We start from the raw sequence: 18,157 nt of genomic DNA, 5'->3' as shown, positions 1-18,157 counted from the left end.
CGACCAATAGATCTTTTCGGTTGTCTGCCCCGCCTCCACGCATGCCAAGTAGAAGGTGCTCGCTGCTATAGCCACCGTCTGGGTTTAGGGACGGAACCTGTGCGCTGCGGAACCTTTGACTCTGAGCTGCTTATGGTTGCGGAAGGCGCATGATTGTCGTACGGCTTCCGTCTGCTCTCGGCCCTCGCGTGGAGCTGTAGTTCGCAGCTATGGCGCCTCGCATGACCCGTCGCCAGACCCTGGAACGGTGTCTGAGGGAAATCAAGAAAGCCACTAGCCGACCCGAGTGTTTCCTCACGTAAGTGCAGATCCAGGCCTGGGAGGGCGACCTGTATCGCAGGGATGCCGGGCGGGCAGGCGTTCTGCAACTTCGGAAAGACCGGAGTGGAAGTACATACAGGTCGCTTAACCCCAGTTTCAGACAGTTTTTGCTCTCTTAGCCTGTAGGAATTTTCTCAGTGAAAGCTGTTCAGTGCATATCTCCTAGTTGTATGCTACTAAAATAAAACGAAGCGCCTTTACTAGCGTCGAGAGAGACTTTTGACACATGCTACCTTATTCTGTGCCGATTGCACTTCTGAATGTATGTCCTCGAGATGCCCACCGCTTGCTACTCACTAAGCTTTATCAAAGTACGTGCTTGTACAATGTGCACTTTCACGACTGAGTTTGAAAATTAGGGTAGACTTCTGTCTTTCTTCCTGGCGCTTCGATTAAAGCCTGTAAAATTATGACTCAGATTTCTATTGCAAATCCATACTCTTTAGCATCGCAAATTCACTGAGTCCACAAAAGAGCTTCCCCTTCCACCTATACTCTTCTCTCTCCTGAAGTCATTTCCCCATTTCCACTACTAGGCTATGCTATCATTTTATTTGTTCCTAGTCAGCTAGTCTACTTCCTTGGTGTCATTGTTTTTCTCTTATTTTCTGGGCTTTCTCTGGCTGGTTCATCCTAGCTAATTCTATTTAGACTTTGATTCCTAATTGCCATACTCACTGTTGTGACTCCAACATCAATCTCTGTCATCCTTTGGGAAGCTGCTTAAGCTTCCTCACAAATCTTCCATTATCATTTCTCTTTCCAAATAGCAAATTGTCATTTTGCCCTTCTGCTACCAGCTTTCGGCGTTAAAGTGACAAGTTCTTATCTCTGACTCCGACGTGGTTTGGGTCCTGGTCCCCCAGAGTCTATAATCTCAGGCTCATACTCTGCTTCCTTAATCACACTATAGCTGTCTGGGTCTTGCTGTTCTTCACACTGCCTGAGCTCATCTTTTTCAAGGTATTTTTTTCCTAACTGTTTCTTATAACCAGAATACATGTTTCCAGACCTTTATACTACGTGATCTCTTTTACTTGTCGCTATCAATCTGTAGATCTCATTTCAGGTGTCCTATCCTTAGAGAAATGTCCCCAAATTTATAGCCAGATACTAATCACTTGCCAAATGAGTAATAAAAAGTGTTATGTGGCAGGTTTGAGAATTTGTTTGTTTTGTTTTTGGAGACAGGCTTTTCTGTGTAATCTTGACTATCCTGGAACTCAGAGAGACTGCCTGCCTCTGCCTCCTGGGTGCTGGGATTAAAGGTCTGTGCCATTACCACAGGTTTGAGAATTTGAGGCTGACTTAGTAGGTATCTCCAGGCAGATAGATGAGCAGTGATTGTCCAGCCTACAGTCTGTTCAGCCAACTCAGATACTCTGGTCCATCAGCAAGATACACACTGTTGGGACCGAGGGTCTTTACTTAATGCTTCATTTACATTTTATTCTGTAAATAAGGTATGCTTTTTGTTTTTTCTTTTATTTAAGAATGCTTGATATCACTGTGTATAATCTTACTTAATTCCTTTCCCAATAGGATTCAAAATGGACTAGCATCAAAGTTCACCTCTTTAACGAAAGTTCTCTATGATTTTAATAAAATCTTAGAGAATGGCCGAATCTCTGGAAGTCCTTTGCGGAAACTTGAGATAAACAGTTTTGATGATGAGCAGATTTGGCAACAACTAGAACTGCAGAACGAACCAATCTTACAATACTTCCAGAATGCAGTTAATGAGACAGTCGAGGATGAAGACCTCAGCCTTCTCCCAGAGGGTGACGACCAGGAGGGTGACGACCAGGAGGGTGAGGAGGGTGCCTTAGAGCTGGAGGCTGAGAGCCAGGAGAACCAAGAGACTGATGTGGAGGAGGAGCAGCTGTCAGACATGGGTGCTAATGTTCCTAAAGCAGGGGAGAGAGCCCAAAGCAGACCCGACCCAAGAGAAAGTCCCGTTTTCAGTGATGAGGATTCCGACCTGGACTTTGATATTAGCAAACTGGAACAGCAGACCAAGATGCAAATCAAACCATCCGAAAAACCAAGAGAAAAGTCTGTAGTGGATGATAAATTCTTCAAACTGTCTGAAATGGAGAACTTTTTAGAAAAAGTAGAAAAAGAAGAGGAAAGGAGACCTGATGGCGGAGAGGAGGAGGAGGACATTGACTTTTTTGAAGACATTGATTCAGATGAAGATGAGGGAGGGCTGTTTGGACATCAGAAGATTAAGGTAAGGTTTTAGGAAAAGAAACTTTTAATTTAGATGTCATGTTTTCCTGAGTAGAGACTTAATGTGCCTCAAAATTCCTTAGAGCACAAGTGAAGTATTGAAGAGATTAAATAAATGTAAAAGCTGAGCCAGTGGTGCAGGGGTGTGAACATTTTAAGTGGGACACTGAGGCAGGAAAATTATGTGCTCAAAGCCAGCCTGGGCGAAGTGATGAGACCCTGCCTCGAAAAACACTCCTACACACACACCCAACTAAATAGAAAAAAGGAAGATATGGATGCAAGGGGCTTTTAACAATTATCTATTTGGAGGGTGGTTTTTGTTTTTTAAATAATGGTAATTAGAAATTTTGAGATGGAACAGTGTGCTCTTATTTTTTGTCTTTTCAGTAGGTGTGCTCTGTCTTTCAGTGTGCTGTGCTTCAGTTGCCCTTTAAGGTAGTTACCTCGTTGCTAGTTTCCCTAATAGCTGTTTGTGGCTGGAGTGATATTAAAGTTAGAAAGCAATTTTTATGTGTGTATAATATACATAGGCACATGAGTGTTTTTTTTTTCACAATTTTCTATCTTTAAATTTTTCAAAAATCTTTCTTTTAGTCAAACAAAAGTTCCAGAAATATGAAATACAAAGATTTCTTCGATCCCGTTGAAAGTGATGATGACATCGCTAGTGTTGATGATGATGAGCTGGGTTCAAACAAGGAGGAAGGATTTGCCGAGGATGCAGAGGAGAGCCTTTCAGAAACGTGAGCATTTCAGACTCTTGTAGTTTGTAAGTGGAGATGTAAAATATGTACTCAGAGTTGTCAAGTACATCACAGAAGTCAGACTCTAAATATCTATCACACAGCTAGGAAAATGTGTCTGGATTTCAGGGGATATTGGTGATCATTTAATTGGCACCAGCAGAACAGTCAGCCTTTTATGTTGTGAGTAAGGACCTGGCAATTGGGTTTTGAGCCCGTAGCCCTGGCTGTCCGGAACTCACTCTGTAGACCAGGCTAGCCTAGAAACGGAGAGATCCGCCTGCCTCTGCCTCCCTAGTGCTGGGATTAAAGGCGTTGCCACTACCACCTAGCACGTTGTGTTGTTTTTAAAGTTTATTTTATCTGTATGTTTTTTTGGTTTACTTGTATGTCTGCTCGCTGTATGTTTGGTGCCTGCAAAGGCCAGAAGATGGTGTCAGGTCCCCTGGGACTGGAGATACCAAGCCAGCAGACAGTTGTGAGGCACGTGTGGGTGCTATGAATAGAACCCATGTCCTCTGGAAGAGCTGGCAGTGTTCTTAACCATCTTTCCAGCTCCGAATGTTTAAATAAGCATTTTGTATCATGGGTTGATGAGTTACGTATTTGATATATTAGTGCTTTCTACTCTGTTTCTACATAGCAAGCATTTCACCTAAAGATCTCTTCCTTGACCAGGTTTGTAGTGGCGCACGCCTTTAATCACAGCACTTGGGAGGCAGAGGCAGGTGGATCTCTGTGAGTTTTAGGCTAGCCTAGTCTACCAAGGGAGTTCAAAGACAGGGCTACATAGAGATAGACCCTACCTATAAATAAATGAATGAATGAATGAAAAATAAAAGAATCTCTTCCTTTTGGGTCAGGTAGTTGATGACTTAGTAGATAAAAGCACTTGCCATGCAAGCCTGGTAACCTAAGTTTGATCCCCTAAACCCACAAAAGTTTTGCTCTTGACCTTAACATATATGCTTTGGTACACATATTGCCCACACATGTCATGCATACAAAATAATAATAAAATTAAAAAAAATTAGAATTCCTTTTGTTCCTTAACTTAGCGACCCTGGAAGTTCTGAATGTTGAATGACACTTGGTATTAAAAAGTACTTTATAGTTGGAATAATATCTTTGTATTCTTACAGGCTTGTAGTGTTTCCTCTTTGATAAGCCTTTTGGTGTTGTAGGGATGAAGATGGTGACCTGGAAGAAGGTGAGGACGGTGAGCAGCATAAAGAAGGCTTGAAAAGAGTGACCTTTGCTTTGCCAGAGGATGAGGCTGAAGATACGAGTCCCTTAGCTGTAAAGCAAGAATCGGATGAAGTCAAATCCTCTTTTGAAAAGAGACAGGAGAAGGTAATTATTAGGACTTGTGTTATATGTTCAACAGTGTGGAACCTCACTAACCACCCTGCTCTTTGAAAAGCAAAGTCCTTGCTCCCTAAAGATCATGTGTACTAAGCTAAGTGTTGTGCATGCCTGGGAATCCAGCACTTGGGGCGCTGCAGTAGGAGGATTGTGTCGAGTTCAAGGACAACCTGGGCTACACAGTGAGCATTAGATCTGCCTGGGATATGTAGTCTGCCCTCTCTCATTAAAAAAAAAAAAGGAAATCTTGCATATACTGTATATAAATACCACATGAAAGTCATCTTATAATTTGTATAAGTTAGTGCTTCCATTTCCTAGCCCGTAGCCTTCATTTGGAACCAGATTTGTAAAATCTTCTTCTCTGTGCCTATTTTCCTGTCGGGTATGCTTCCGCTGAGTCATCCTGTGGCCCTCCTTCAGCTGCTTCAGCTGCTGGAGGAGGTGTGTCTCTTACATGAGTGCCAGACAGATGATTTTAATACTTTTAACTTGTTATTGTACTTTGGTTCTGTCATTTACTCATCTTAAAACGAAATATCAATACTACCTAAGGGATTATTTTTCAAAGGCAATTTGAATTAAGCTCAGGGTTGTCACTGTGTCCCTAGAAGAGATAGAAAGTCTAGAATAACTTTATGAGTTACTACCCTAATGTCTTCCCACCTCCCTCTTCTCCCCACCCCCCAAAAATATTTGGTTTCACTGAGGAATTACACAAACCTTCAAGAAGTAAATAATGTAATGTTTGGTTGACAGCCATATATAAGAAATAAAGCAGAATGTATAAACAGGACTAACTGTATCCGACTCAACACGTAAATATCCACATTGACTTTAGCCTCTTTCTTGGTTGTGATGCATGAATCCACAACAGTGTGGTGAGAACAGTGCCACCGTCAGGTGGGCCTCTAGCTTTTAATTCAGTGTAAGGTCAGCAAGCTCCAGGCATGTCAAGGAGTTAACCGTATTTTATTCCTTTTTGTGATTCAGGGAACTACAAATATATCAAGTCCAAAACTGTCACCATGGTTTTTGGCCAGATTCTAGAAACATCACTTTAGCAAGAACAAGACAAAATGTCCACTGTTACCATCCTCACTGTTACCTGCTATCTCTATAAGACTTGTCAGTGCGGTAACAAAAGCAAAAGCTAGGGAGGCTAAAGTGCAAGCATTCTTTCTTACCAAGGTCCCTGGACTCACTAAGAAGTGAGCAGAAGGGAAGTAGGCAAACAGCAGGCCTCTAAGATAAATTCGGCCTTGTGTCTGCCAGTGTCTCTAAAATGGTGTGTTACAGGGCAGAGATGAGCTAGGCTCCATAAAGTGATATTCCGGGCTAATCATGTTAGGATGTCGTGATAATTAAGTGCTAGTGGCTTGTGCAGACTTAGATCGTTTGAATAGAACGGAGCCCACAAATAGACCCAATGCTTCTGGGGAGCTTGGTACATTAGTAAGTACACATTTCAAAATAACCCGTCTTATTTTCCAGATGAATGAGAAAATTGCATCTTTGGAAAAAGAGTTGTTGGAAAAAAAGCCCTGGCAGCTTCAAGGGGAAGTGACAGCGCAGAAGCGGCCAGAGAACAGCCTGCTGGAAGAGACGCTGCACTTTGACCATGCTGTCAGGATGGGTATGGTGCCTGGAAGATTTTCAATAATGTTTGTTTTCTCCCTGCTTTTTGTTTTAAAAATTTGCAACCATATAGAAAAGTAGAGTGGATAGGTATGCCCTTTAACTGAATTCACCAGTTGGTAACAGTTTGTAGTTTTTGCCTTAAGTCTCCAGTGTATGCTCCTCTCCCATCATTAAAAAGTAATTGTCAGGGGCTGGGGAGATGGCTCAGTTGGTAAAGTACTTGCTGTGCAAATACGTGGACCCAAGTTGGGATCCCCTGCACCCACACAAAAAGATCCTGTAATCTTAGCACTGAGGAGGCAGAGATGGGAGAATGGCTTGAATTGCTGGTGGAATTAATGTCTATAGGTTCAGGAGACATCCTGTTTTAAAAAATAAGGTGGAGGGCATTTAAGCAAGGTACCCAGCATTGACCTCTGACCTACACATGACGCATACACCAGTGTGCACATGTATCTACTCACACAGAAGCACAGCTGCCAATATCTTGGCACTTAACTGCTAAGGAGGGTATCCCAGGGCATTGGGATGGAAATGTTGTCATTTACCATATCCATTCAAGTTACAGATATAACTCAAACTCAGTTGGTGGAATGCTTGCCTAGAATACTTGAATTCCTGGATGTGATTCCTTGAATTGCAGAAACCAGGCATGGTGGCCTATTTTAGCACTTGAGAGGGAGAGGCAGAAGGATCAGAAGTTCAGAGTCATCCTCAGGTTACTTAGGAAGTTTGAGGCTATCCTGGGCTGTATGAGATCCTATTTCAAACACACACACACACACACACACACACACACACACACACACACAGAGAGAGAGAGAGAGAGACAGAGACAGAGACAGAGAGACAGAGACAGAGAGACAGAGACAGAGAGATGGGGAATGGAGGGAGGGTGTTCTGCAGTTAAACTTTTTTTTATTTTTATTAACATATTTTCTGCATAGCTCTGACCATCTTGAAACTCACTTTGTAGACCAGACTGGCCTTTTACTCAGAGGCACCACCACACCATGCTTGGAACTGAATGGACGCTAAAAAGGATTTGATTAGATAGCCAAGGTTTACAGTGTAATTGTGAACAGCTCAGTGAACTGTGACAGGGTACAGGCCTGTAAACAAGAACAGTATAAGAAATTCTCCACTGTCTGATTTAGAAGGTGTAGGGTTGACCTAAGAATTTGGATGTTTTGTAAGTTCCCAGGTGTGGCTTATGTTGTGGGTCCAGCACATATTTGAGAATCCCTAGTCTGATGTGTATTTATCTAACAAACACATTATGTTTCTTTTAGCCCCTGTAATCACAGAGGAAACCACCCTCCATCTAGAAGATATTATTAAACAGAGGATACGTGATCAGGTCAGTAAGAATGGAGTGGGTTTTAATTTAATTCTCACTGTATTATTTAGAAATAATGCTTTCTTAATTTTTATTTGATCGTCTTGACTTTAAAGCGCTGAGACTGGAAACAGGTATTTTCACCTTCTCTGTAGGGCATAGCTCTTTGCTCATACCCAAGAAAGTAATGTGTCTGATGGGAACAGTGGCCAGAGCCACTGTCAGTATCATCTGTTCTGAATCTTGTTGATTGGATGGGTAATAGGGCTTATGATGTATTGGGGACCTCTGAGTGCCAGCCTCAGTGTCCCCTCAGGGTTCAGAAGAAGACTCACAGCAAGCACGGGACTTAATTCTGAGGGAGAAGATGGACTCTCCTCTGTGTACTGTTCTGCATCAGCTTCTTTATTCTCCTGCTGTTCTCCTAGTCTGTAAAGTTTGCAGTTTATATATACAAGCAAACAAAGGCAATTCTCTGAGCTTGGACATCCCTATCTTTGGAGGTTCCAATGTGATCTATATGAAAGACTCCTTTCCTGACTGCATGTCTTGCCAAATGGAAGATAGTTGCAGGGAGGGAGCTTCTAATGTATCTCAGGGAACAAAATGGAGATTAGACTGTAGGAACCAAGGTTATCAACTATGTGACTTAAATTTCCCACTGGAAATCCCACAGGGAGGGGGGCATGACCCAATATACCAGTACATGGGAAAGAGTTGTGTCCAATAATCCATTCTCTGCTGAATCTTGCACCAAGGGAGAGTGCTCATAGCTTCACAAGAGATTCACTGTGAGAATCAGTTGATATACAAACGGTGGGCCCAGCGCCTTGTGAACTGGGTTTGCTCCATCAGAACGCATTTGCTCTGGAGGGTCGGCCTTCTGCCTTATCGATTCTGCGGACTGCAGCGATGATGGGCATCCGGCTTGCTTTGGTCATACCCATGACCCTTCCTCCATCTCGGCACAGTATCTGCTGTAATAAATCAAGGGTGGATCTTTTCAGATGTTAGTGGCCCAGCAAAGAGTTTTCTGCAGTTGTTCTGGTTTTGTCAGCTTAGAATATAAAGCAGACATTATATTACAAGTATGTGACTAGTCTTACTAGAGATACTTCCTTAGTGCATCTACAGTGGAGGAGCAAGAGCAGGAGAATACTATATGAGAGTATCTGAAAATGTGGAACAGAGTAGAAAAACTAGGCTAATTCGATCACATAGTAAGGTGGGCTGGAAAAACTGGCTCTAAAGTAAATCTAAGGGCTGGTGGTGTGGCTCTGGTAGAACTCTTGCTTGGTATAAGTGAGGCTCTGGTTCAGTTCCTAGCAAAGGGTTACAAGGCAATTAAAGTTGTAACTAAGGGGAAGACTGACTTTAGCATAAAGGCAGGAGGAATGTTTGAACTAATGTCCTCTTTGCTCTCTTCCTCATGCTTTATTATTTGCCACTTAGAAAAAAAAAATCACCTTTTGTTTTGTTTTGTTTTTTTGTTTTGAGACAGGGTATCACTGTGTAGCCCTAGCTGGCCTGGAATACTGTGTAGGCCAGGCTTGTTTAGAACTCGCAGGTCTATCTACCTCTGTCTCAAGTTCCGAGATTAAGATGTGGGCTATCACATTTAACACTTTTTAAAATTACTGAGACAAGGTTTCATGTGCCCATAGATGGCCCTGGAACTAACTACATAGCCTGAGATGACCTTGAACGTTTAATTCTACTGCCTCAATCTTTCAAGTGCTGGTATTGTGGGCACTGTTTCTGTGAGGCTGAGAATTGAAACCAAGGCTCTATGCACACAAGACAAGCCCTCTACCATCGAGCTGTAGCCCCAGCCCCAGAAGTTGAAAATTAATGTCTTTTCTGTAATTCTTACAGAACATAGAAATAAATCTTAGATTCTATTAATGTATTTGCATTTCAGGCTTGGGATGATGTAGAACGAAAAGAAAAGCCCAAAGAGGATGCATATGAATATAAGAAGCGTCTGACGTTAGACCACGAGAAGAGTAAGCTGAGCCTTGCTGAGATTTATGAGCAGGAGTACATCAAACTCAACCAGGTAAGGTGACCTCAAAGGCCCTCGGGGCTATGACTACTAAAGAAATGGCAGAGGAGAACCACACCTTCAGTCAACCCTGATCTAAGAACTAGATATTTGTGTAACTGCATGTGCTGGGAATAGAGGGCTGGTAATCAGTTTGTATAACAGTTATTGATTTTCCAGCAATTATTATAAGGTATTATAATTCTAAAGTCCTGCTTCTTTGATACTCGAAGTAATTGATTTATTCAGATTTTATATATTTTTGAGATTATCTTGATCGCTAGGCTATTTTTATTTGTTCTGTTTTATTTTTCTTAAATTCTAAATTTAACCTAGATAAACAGCGGGACAAGGTCATATCCTGGGAAGACTTTTTTCTCTACTCTGGTCTTATTGGAGTAGCGCTAATGACACAATGTCATCTGACTTGGGCCACAGCCACAGACAGCCAGGAACTTCTCACTCCTGCCCTCTCACCCCCCTCCCACTGCCTTCTGCTCCTCTGTCTTAATTATGAAGAACAAAAACAAGCAAGCAGAAGACCATCTTAGCCTTTCACAATGCCCATTTGGGGCTAGGGGAAGACCAAATATAAAATTACCTGACTCTGTAGAATTAAATGGCTGTCATTTCCATATCAGTGTGACTAATCTGAATAAATCTTACACAAATTACATTCATTTAACATAAAAAACATTTTGACAGTTTTTCAGACCTGATGGGGCACTCCTGAAGTCCCAGGACTCAGCAGGCTTATAAGAAGGATGATCATATTTTGAGTTGGTTCTGTGCTACATAGTGAGACACTGTCTTGAAAAACCAGAATAAGGAAGTGAATAATTCAGAGGCGCTTAACTGTGTTTTTCTTTGTAGTTCCCTGAACCCTTGCTTATCACTTCGCAGCATCCCGTTCCTTCCCATCTCTGCTGTCTTACACCCCACTTCTGTGAATTTGCCTACTTTGAGCATTTTGTATGAATAAAGTCACACAATTTGTGACTTTCATTTAGCATTATGTCTTTATGTTGATAGCATATATCAGCACTTTATTTTTATTTTATTGCCGGGTAATATTCCATTTATATTTATATGTGCCACAGCTTCTTTAGTCTTTCTTCAGTTGATGAGTATGTAGACTGTTCCACCTGCTAGATATAGCAAATCCTACTTTGTGTGTGTATTTGTGCACATGCATGCATGTTTCTCTCCTTTAGTGTCCTTGGGTTTATTATGTCTAGGAGGGAAATGCTAACTCCCTTTAGCCTTCTGTGAACTGCTAAGCTTGCTGCTGCTGTGGCTACTTCATTTTACTTTGCTGCCAGTAATCCGCAGGGTCCAAATTTCCCCATCCTCACTAACATTTGTTAATTTTTCTTAAGTTTAATGATCCTACTGTGAGTAGCTTAGCTCTTGACAGAAAATACCCAAGGAATTAAACTGATAGTTCTAAATGTCAGAGCTGACGGGTACTGAAACGCGCACCCGTTGTGGCCTTTGTGAGGCATTGGCACCACGGTGGTGCTGATACCTGTAATTTTGCTTCTGCCACATTCTTCTCTCCTTCTTTTTAAAAACAAAGTAACACTATGTAACCCAAGCTGGTCTTGAACAAGCTCCCTGGGTGTTGGAAATTACTGTCTTCCCTGGCTGGGGATTTTTTTTTTTTTTTTTTTTGGTTTTTCGAGACAGGGTTTCTCTGTAGCTTTTGGTTCCTGTCCTGGAACTAGCTCTTGTAGACCAGGCTGGCCTCGAACTCCCAGAGATCCGCCTGCCTCTGCCTCCCGAGTGCTGGGATTAAAGGCGTGCGCCACCACCGCCCGGCTGGGGATTTTTTTGTTTTTATTTTTGTTTGAAATAAGATCTCACTATGTAGCCCTGTCTGACCCCAAACTCGCAGATCTGCCTGCCTCTGCTCAAGTGCTGGAATTAAAGGAGTGTGCACCACATCAGGGTGGAATGCTGCTGCATAGTTGTGGTTCTGAGAAAGTAGCACCCTCGTTGCCTGTAATGTTTTATCTGTGGTACACTGTAAACTGCTTCATCTGATATTGACCTTACTCACTTAGCAAAAAACTGAAGAAGAAGAAAATCCAGAGCATGTAGAAATCCAGAAGATGATGGATTCTCTCTTCCTAAAACTGGATGCCTTATCAAACTTCCACTTCATCCCCAAGCCGGTATGTGCATTAACAGTTCAGTGTAAAAACAGCGTGTGTGAACTTCATCCCTCTGAGCTCTGTTGGTGTCAGGACACACTCCCTATAAGTCACAACAGGGCTTCTGTAAGGGAGCTTCACCCCGATCTCCAGCAGGCCCCTCTGTGGTCACCTTCGGTTCTGAGCCTCAATGATTCCTCTTCTCCTGACTCTCAGCTGTGTTTGATTATGTGATGGTGTTTATCGCTCACACTGATTGGTGCCTGCTGCAAGTCATATTAGGTCCTTTGCTGACATCACTTTCATTGCCCAAAACACTAAGCTGTTGTTACTGTTTCCAGTTTGCAGATGAGCAAACTGAAGCTTGGAATGTGGGAGAGGCAGAACTAACACTGGGCCCATGTGCTCTGCACTGCTTAGTGTTCTGTCCACTCCAGACTTCTTCAGCCCCTTTCCTGGGCTGGCTGGGATCTCCTGACTCCTTGATACTCTGTCTACTTACAGCCACCTGTGGTTCTATTAAACACCTGTCGCCCTTTGGTGTCTCTTGTGGAGGTGTTTAAATGTCAACTAAAGACTGGTCTGGATGTCAGAAGCTTGCAGAGACCAAAGAGAAACATCAGGCGTCTTTATTGCTCTCCACTCTGTCTTTTGACCTCTTCATTGATTAAATCTGAAGGTCACTATTTCAGATAGACTGATTTGTCAGTGAGCTCCCAGATTCTTCTGCTCTCTACTTCCCCAGCACAGGACTCAACAGGCATGTGCAGATATGTTTATTTTTTATATGGGAACTGGCAATTTGAATTAATATCCTCTCACTTTTATAGCAAGCACCTGACCCACTAAATCATTTCCTCAGCCTCTGTTTTGCCTTGGTTTAAAAGATTTTATTGTTGTTTTATATTTTACTCTTCAGGAGTGCCAATGGCTGCTGTAGGGTCCTCTAATATTTTTTTTTCATATCTGGGTCTGTATTTCACCTACTATCTCTGCAGATGCGAACTGTTAACCAGCATCTATGCTGTATTGTTTGAGATTGCTTCTGTTTCTCTCTGATTGTGGAAGAGCATAGTATTTCTCATGAATGTCTGAACAGTAGCCCAGTTGGATAAGGTTTTGTTTTGTTTTGTTTTCCACATTCCACATTTTCTTCTTGCTTAGAGTCCAGGATCCTGTCCTGTTCCTCATGTGTGTTTGCACTTACAACATTTCCCTGGGACATTGTCCTCTGGATGTGACTTGGATGTTATTATCTTGAAAGAACGGTAGCTATGACTACCCATACAGCCCCTCACAAGATTGAGCCATTAACTTTTTCTCGTCTACATTATTTTAGTTTTTACAAACAGTTTAGTACCATTTCATGCTAATATATAAAGATAAGTTTCTAGTAGCTTAAATATTTTATCAAGTAATCTTAATTTTTTCTCATAAGCATTTTTTATATTTCTTTTGAGAGCTTAGATTTTTCCATAGCAAAAGGCAAGATGATAACAAATCAATATATTTTATTAAGTAGGTGGGATTCTTTGATAATGTCCAAATAGGTAACATGCAGTAGTATTTGACTGGCAGAATGTTGTACACATAGGTAGCTATAAATGCTTTCGGAATGGTTTGCTGCTGCCCGTTGTCATGGTTGTCATTCCAGCTAGCATAGAAATGTTCTAGATTTGTGTTTTGTTTTCAGCGTGTGGTTTCTTTTAAAGAATTTATTTATTCTTTTTTGGAACTAGCTTTTATTGACCAAGCTGTCCCCAAACTCACAAAGATCCTCCTGCTTCTGCCACCACCGCCCAGCTCTATTTATTCTTCTCTCATACAGTACATCTTGACCACAGCTTCTCTTTCCACTCTGCCCAGTTCACCCTGCACTTTCCCTCTTCCCCACATCCACCCCCTCCTTCATCTTCCCCAGAAAAGGGCACTCCTCCCAAGGATATCATCCAAACATAGCACAGTAAGACTAGTTACGAATCCTCATGTCAAGACTGGGCAAGGCAACCCAGTAGGAGGAAGGGGTCCCGAGAGCAGGTGAAAGAGTCAGAGACAGCCCACCCCCACTGTCAGGAGTCCCCCAAACACCAAGCCAGCAACCATAGCATATGCAGAGGAGACCAACTCCATAAAGAGCTTATTGGATGACATTTGCTCCATTTTCTTCTCCCCACTAATACCTTGTCTCTTTTCTAGCCTGTTCCTGAAATTAAAGTGGTGTCGAATCTGCCGGCCATAACCATGGAGGAAGTAGCCCCAGTGAGCGTTAGTGATGCGACCCTCCTGGCCCCAGAGGAAATCAAGGTAGGAAGCCAGTGTGGAAATGTTTATCGACTGCAAGGAAGTTTACTGCAACCAGATCTGCATTTGTTTGATGTGACTTTCCTTGAGTTTCAGTTTTTATTCCTGTGTATCTCAGTAATTTCTATTTATATCCCCCCCACACCCTGTAACTGAGTTGTTCATCCATGAATTCAGCCAACTGCATGTTGAAATTATTCAGCAAAGAAAACTGAGTCTGGTTTGAACATGTGCAGCTATTTGTGTGTAGTATTTTCATTGTCCAAGGGCTTCATGCAATCCACGCACAATTTGAAGTGTATGGAAGTATGAATGTTAGAACTTGGGTATCTGTGGGGTCCTAGAGTTGATCCTCTGTCAATATGGATGCTTATATAGTGAGAGGAGTGATTAGTTATGCAATGCTTAAAAACTAATTTTGTGTATTCAGGCATCGTGAAAGTATTACAAATGTTTTAAAGTGCCTGTTTCAGTCTTTGAAAATCCAGTAATACTTTAGTATTAGCCCATCCCCATGCTGGTTTTATCCATAATAATCAGAAAGTGCAGTGTAACGCTTACCAGCGTTGACGTCTAGAATCCAGCAGACCATTTGAACACTGGAACACTTTGGATATTTCAGGTGCTGACATCCCCTGACTCCTGCACATGGACATTCGTGCCTTCCGGGTGTCCTCTTCTGTCTCTTCTGCTTTGTTACATATACAGCCAGCACTTCTGTCAGAACCTCTGCCATCTTGTGCCACTCAGAACCTGGTGTGATGAGCTGACAGCTCAGGAGAAATGAGGATGTCACTTTTTACTGGAGTCAGGATTCCCTGCTTCCTCTCTTCATTGGTCTTTAGGACCCTCTCATCCAAACCCAGGGGCTGCCATTCACAGCTGAGAGTGAAGACTGAACCAGACATGTCCTTTGACCCGTGTTGGAGAGCACCTGTTGGCTAATACTGTGGACTTGAGAGCCTAGCTCTCTGTGTTTCCTTTGTGAGTTCATTTGGGGCTGAACTCTTACTGAGACAGTTCTGGCAAAGAGGAAAGTGTGGCTTTAGAGTTTGGTACCAAGCAGGGCCTGCTCTGCATCCTGACACACTGTTCCACAGACATGGAGCCATTGGCCACTGTGTGTGTGCTCATCTTCTCCTCCCTCAGCAGATGTTAGATATTGATAACAAGTATGGTAGTTGTTTAGGGTTTTCATTTATTTGATGGTTTTTGTTTATTTGGTTTAATTTTAATAGGAGAAAAATAAAGCTGGAGATCTAAAAACGACTGCCGAGAAAACAGCTACAGACAAGAAACGAGAACGGAGGAAAAAGAAATATCAGAAGCGTTTGAAAATAAAGGAGAAAGAAAAGCGAAGGAAATTGCTTGAAAAGAGGAACCCAGACCAGCCTGGGAAGACCAGCAGAGCAGCAGCTAAAGAGAAGCTGAAACAGTTGACCAAAACAGGCAAAGTGTCCTTGTTAAAGGTAAGTACGGACAGGCACCTGTTGGGGACTTATGGCATGGCATGTGTTGGGCTCTGTACAATGGCAGGCCTGTCAGCAAGTTTTCTTTCTTCTCTCTTTTCCCTAAGGCACAAGGGTGTTGTAATAATGGAATGTATGTTAAGGTAGCCGACTGTTTTTGTAGTGGCTTTTCATGTTTGTGCATTTGGTCATTGTTCCGATCATGATGTGCTGTATGGTTTGCGTTGTCTCACAGAAGCATGATTTGTAACATCTCTGTTTTGTTTTAACTGCAGGATGAACGAAAAGATAAGCCCTTAAAGTCATCTCAGGCATTCTTTTCTAAATTGCAAGATCAAGTAAAAATGCAGATTAATGATGCAAAACAACCAGGAAAGATAAAGAAGAAAAAACAGGACATTTCTGTTCACAAATTAAAGCTGTAATATATTTGAATTTAATATATAAATTTGTAAGTTTCTGTCATTATTTTGTTTTATAATAAAATTCTTGAGACCTATCTCAGTTTGCTTCCTATTGCTTTGATAAAGACCATAACCAAAGCAGCTTGTGGAGGAAGGGCTTTTTCATCTTACGGCTTACAGTCTGTCATTGAGAGAACTCAAGACTTGCAGCAAAGACTGTATAATGGCTTGCTCTCTGTGCCTTTCCCAGCTTGCTCTGTTCACAACCACTTAGTTACTCAGGTGTTGCACCATCTGTGGTTGACTGGGTCCTTCATCAATCATTAATCCAGGAAATGTCCCACAGACTTCCCTATGGCCAATCTTTAAAGCCATTTTCTTCATTGAGTGGGTTTGATTTGTTTTTTGTTTGTTTTGTTTTATTTTTTTCCCAGATGATACTGACTTGTATTAGGTGACATACATACATACATACATACATACACACATACATAGCTAGCAAAGACCTATCTTGCTTGATATGAACAAGACACAAAGACCTTGAGACTTCACAGTGCGTTGGGAAACCTCTCCATAATCAGCCACTCAGGAGATGAAGGCTAGGGAATCAGAAATTCAAGATTTTCCTTAGCTAAAAAGTGAGTTGGAGGCTAGGTTAGAGCACACTAGCCCCTAAAACATCGTAAAACAAATAGAAAGCCTGTCTGGGTTTCTCTGGGTATGAAACACACCTGAACTTGCCAGTGCCCTTCCTGCTTTAGTGCTCGCCAGCTGATGTCACTGGTTCACCATTTTGCCTGCCTGCCATGAGAAGCACCCAGAGCCAGTCACATCCCTCACAACTGGCTGTCCACATAGTCCTCTGAGTTCCTCATTCTCTTCCACTATTGTGTCTTACTTCACAAAACAGCACTTTCATGTATGTGGTTTAGATCTTTCCCCTTTGGAAAATCTTAATACCTGGACAAAGAGTTAGCACAGGTTAGCTGCTACAGTTCATAGTAAGATAGAGGACAGATCTAGAGGGGAATCTAGAGGGGAATCCAAAAGCAACAGGCTTAATGGAGCTTGGAATACAGACTGGCAGTCTTCAGAGTTCCCTAGGACAACCAGGTGTCCATTGCTCAGACATCCCCACTCAGAAGAATGCCTTTCACTGATAACGTCATGACTAGATGGAAAAATGACCAGCCTTAATCCAGATGGTAGAGAATGAGACCTAAGATTAAGAATGACTGGAAAGGTACTTGATTTTCATCTGCACTGATCAAACCCAATGGTAAAGAATATCCTGTTTAGAGTTCTTTATTAATGCTGAACATGGCTGTTATCGGAGAGAACTAGGTTGTGTGGGTTTGGATTTAAATACTGATTCGCTGAGTCTGCTTGTTCTGCTACAACAAACTAAATTTGGGGGATTTATAGAGAACTTGATTCTTTACAGTTCAGATGGAGTGGTGTCTGATGGGGGAGATGTGGGTGTCAAAATGGCATTTTGTTGCTTTGTCCTTGGGTTAGGTAGAAGGGCGGGACTCCTCCCCCAAGCCTTGTTGTGTATGTGTGTGTGCCTGCGTGTCTGTATGTGCATTGCTTCCCCGAAACAGGAGTTGCAGGTAGTTGTGAGCCACCTGGTAGAGCTGCCTGGAACTGAACCCAGGTCTTCTGCCAGAGCAGCAAGTGCCGTTAACCTCTGAGCCATCTCTAGTTCCAGTTCCCAAAACCTTTTTACCACGGTGCTAATTGTATGCAATGTCAAGGGCTCTGAGGATGCCGCACAGGTCTGGAGGTAAGAGAACAATGTTTAGGTCGCTTCTCTCCTACCATATGGATTCTGGAGGCATTGCTCTGTTGGCCATTGAATTTTAACACATGAGTTTGGGGGATGTTTTCTGACTGTGACACCACTAATATGACATTAAAAAAATTTTCCCCAAGTTGGTGTTCGGCAGGGCCAAACTATGAAGCCCCAGGAAATCCATGTAGACCAGACTGGCCTCCAGCTCAGATCTACCTGCCTCTCTGCCTCCCAACTGCTGGATTAAAGGCGTGTATCACCACACCCAGCAACTTTCCCTGAAGTTTTATTCCAAGTAGGAATATCCTTTTCCTCTGAATAAATACTTTTGGGTAATCCTCTGG

At 42.4% G+C, this 18,157-nt stretch overlaps 1 protein-coding gene across 1 annotated transcript; it reads left to right on the top strand.

Moving 5' to 3' along the window:
- The first annotated feature begins 64 nt into the window (after positions 1-64).
- On the top strand, positions 65-16,113 carry Mphosph10 (M-phase phosphoprotein 10). Its single transcript, XM_075952706.1, has 11 exons — positions 65-298; positions 1,864-2,554; positions 3,151-3,299; positions 4,484-4,652; positions 6,159-6,300; positions 7,598-7,665; positions 9,566-9,703; positions 11,755-11,865; positions 14,041-14,148; positions 15,384-15,614; positions 15,890-16,113. Exons 1-11 carry the CDS (start codon positions 210-212, stop codon positions 16,037-16,039), a joined length of 2,046 nt encoding a protein of 681 aa, XP_075808821.1. The 5' UTR covers positions 65-209; the 3' UTR covers positions 16,040-16,113.
- The last annotated feature ends 2,044 nt before the right edge of the window (positions 16,114-18,157 follow it).

This window comes from Microtus pennsylvanicus, chromosome 18, assembly GCF_037038515.1.
Source record: "Microtus pennsylvanicus isolate mMicPen1 chromosome 18, mMicPen1.hap1, whole genome shotgun sequence".
In the NCBI taxonomy this organism is placed as follows: domain Eukaryota; kingdom Metazoa; phylum Chordata; class Mammalia; order Rodentia; family Cricetidae; genus Microtus; species Microtus pennsylvanicus.
The sequence above is the reverse complement of the archived record's forward strand: the minus strand, read 5'-3'. Positions and strand labels throughout refer to the sequence as shown.

Coding starts and splice junctions, on each gene's coding strand:
- Mphosph10 (XM_075952706.1), top strand. CDS start 210: ATGGCGCCTCGCATGACCCGTCGCCAGACCCTGGAACGGTGTCTGAGG. Junction 7,666..9,565: donor AACAGAGGATACGTGATCAG/GTCAGTAAGAAT, acceptor TTTGCATTTCAG/GCTTGGGATGATGTAGAACG. Junction 9,704..11,754: donor AGTACATCAAACTCAACCAG/GTAAGGTGACCT, acceptor TTACTCACTTAG/CAAAAAACTGAAGAAGAAGA.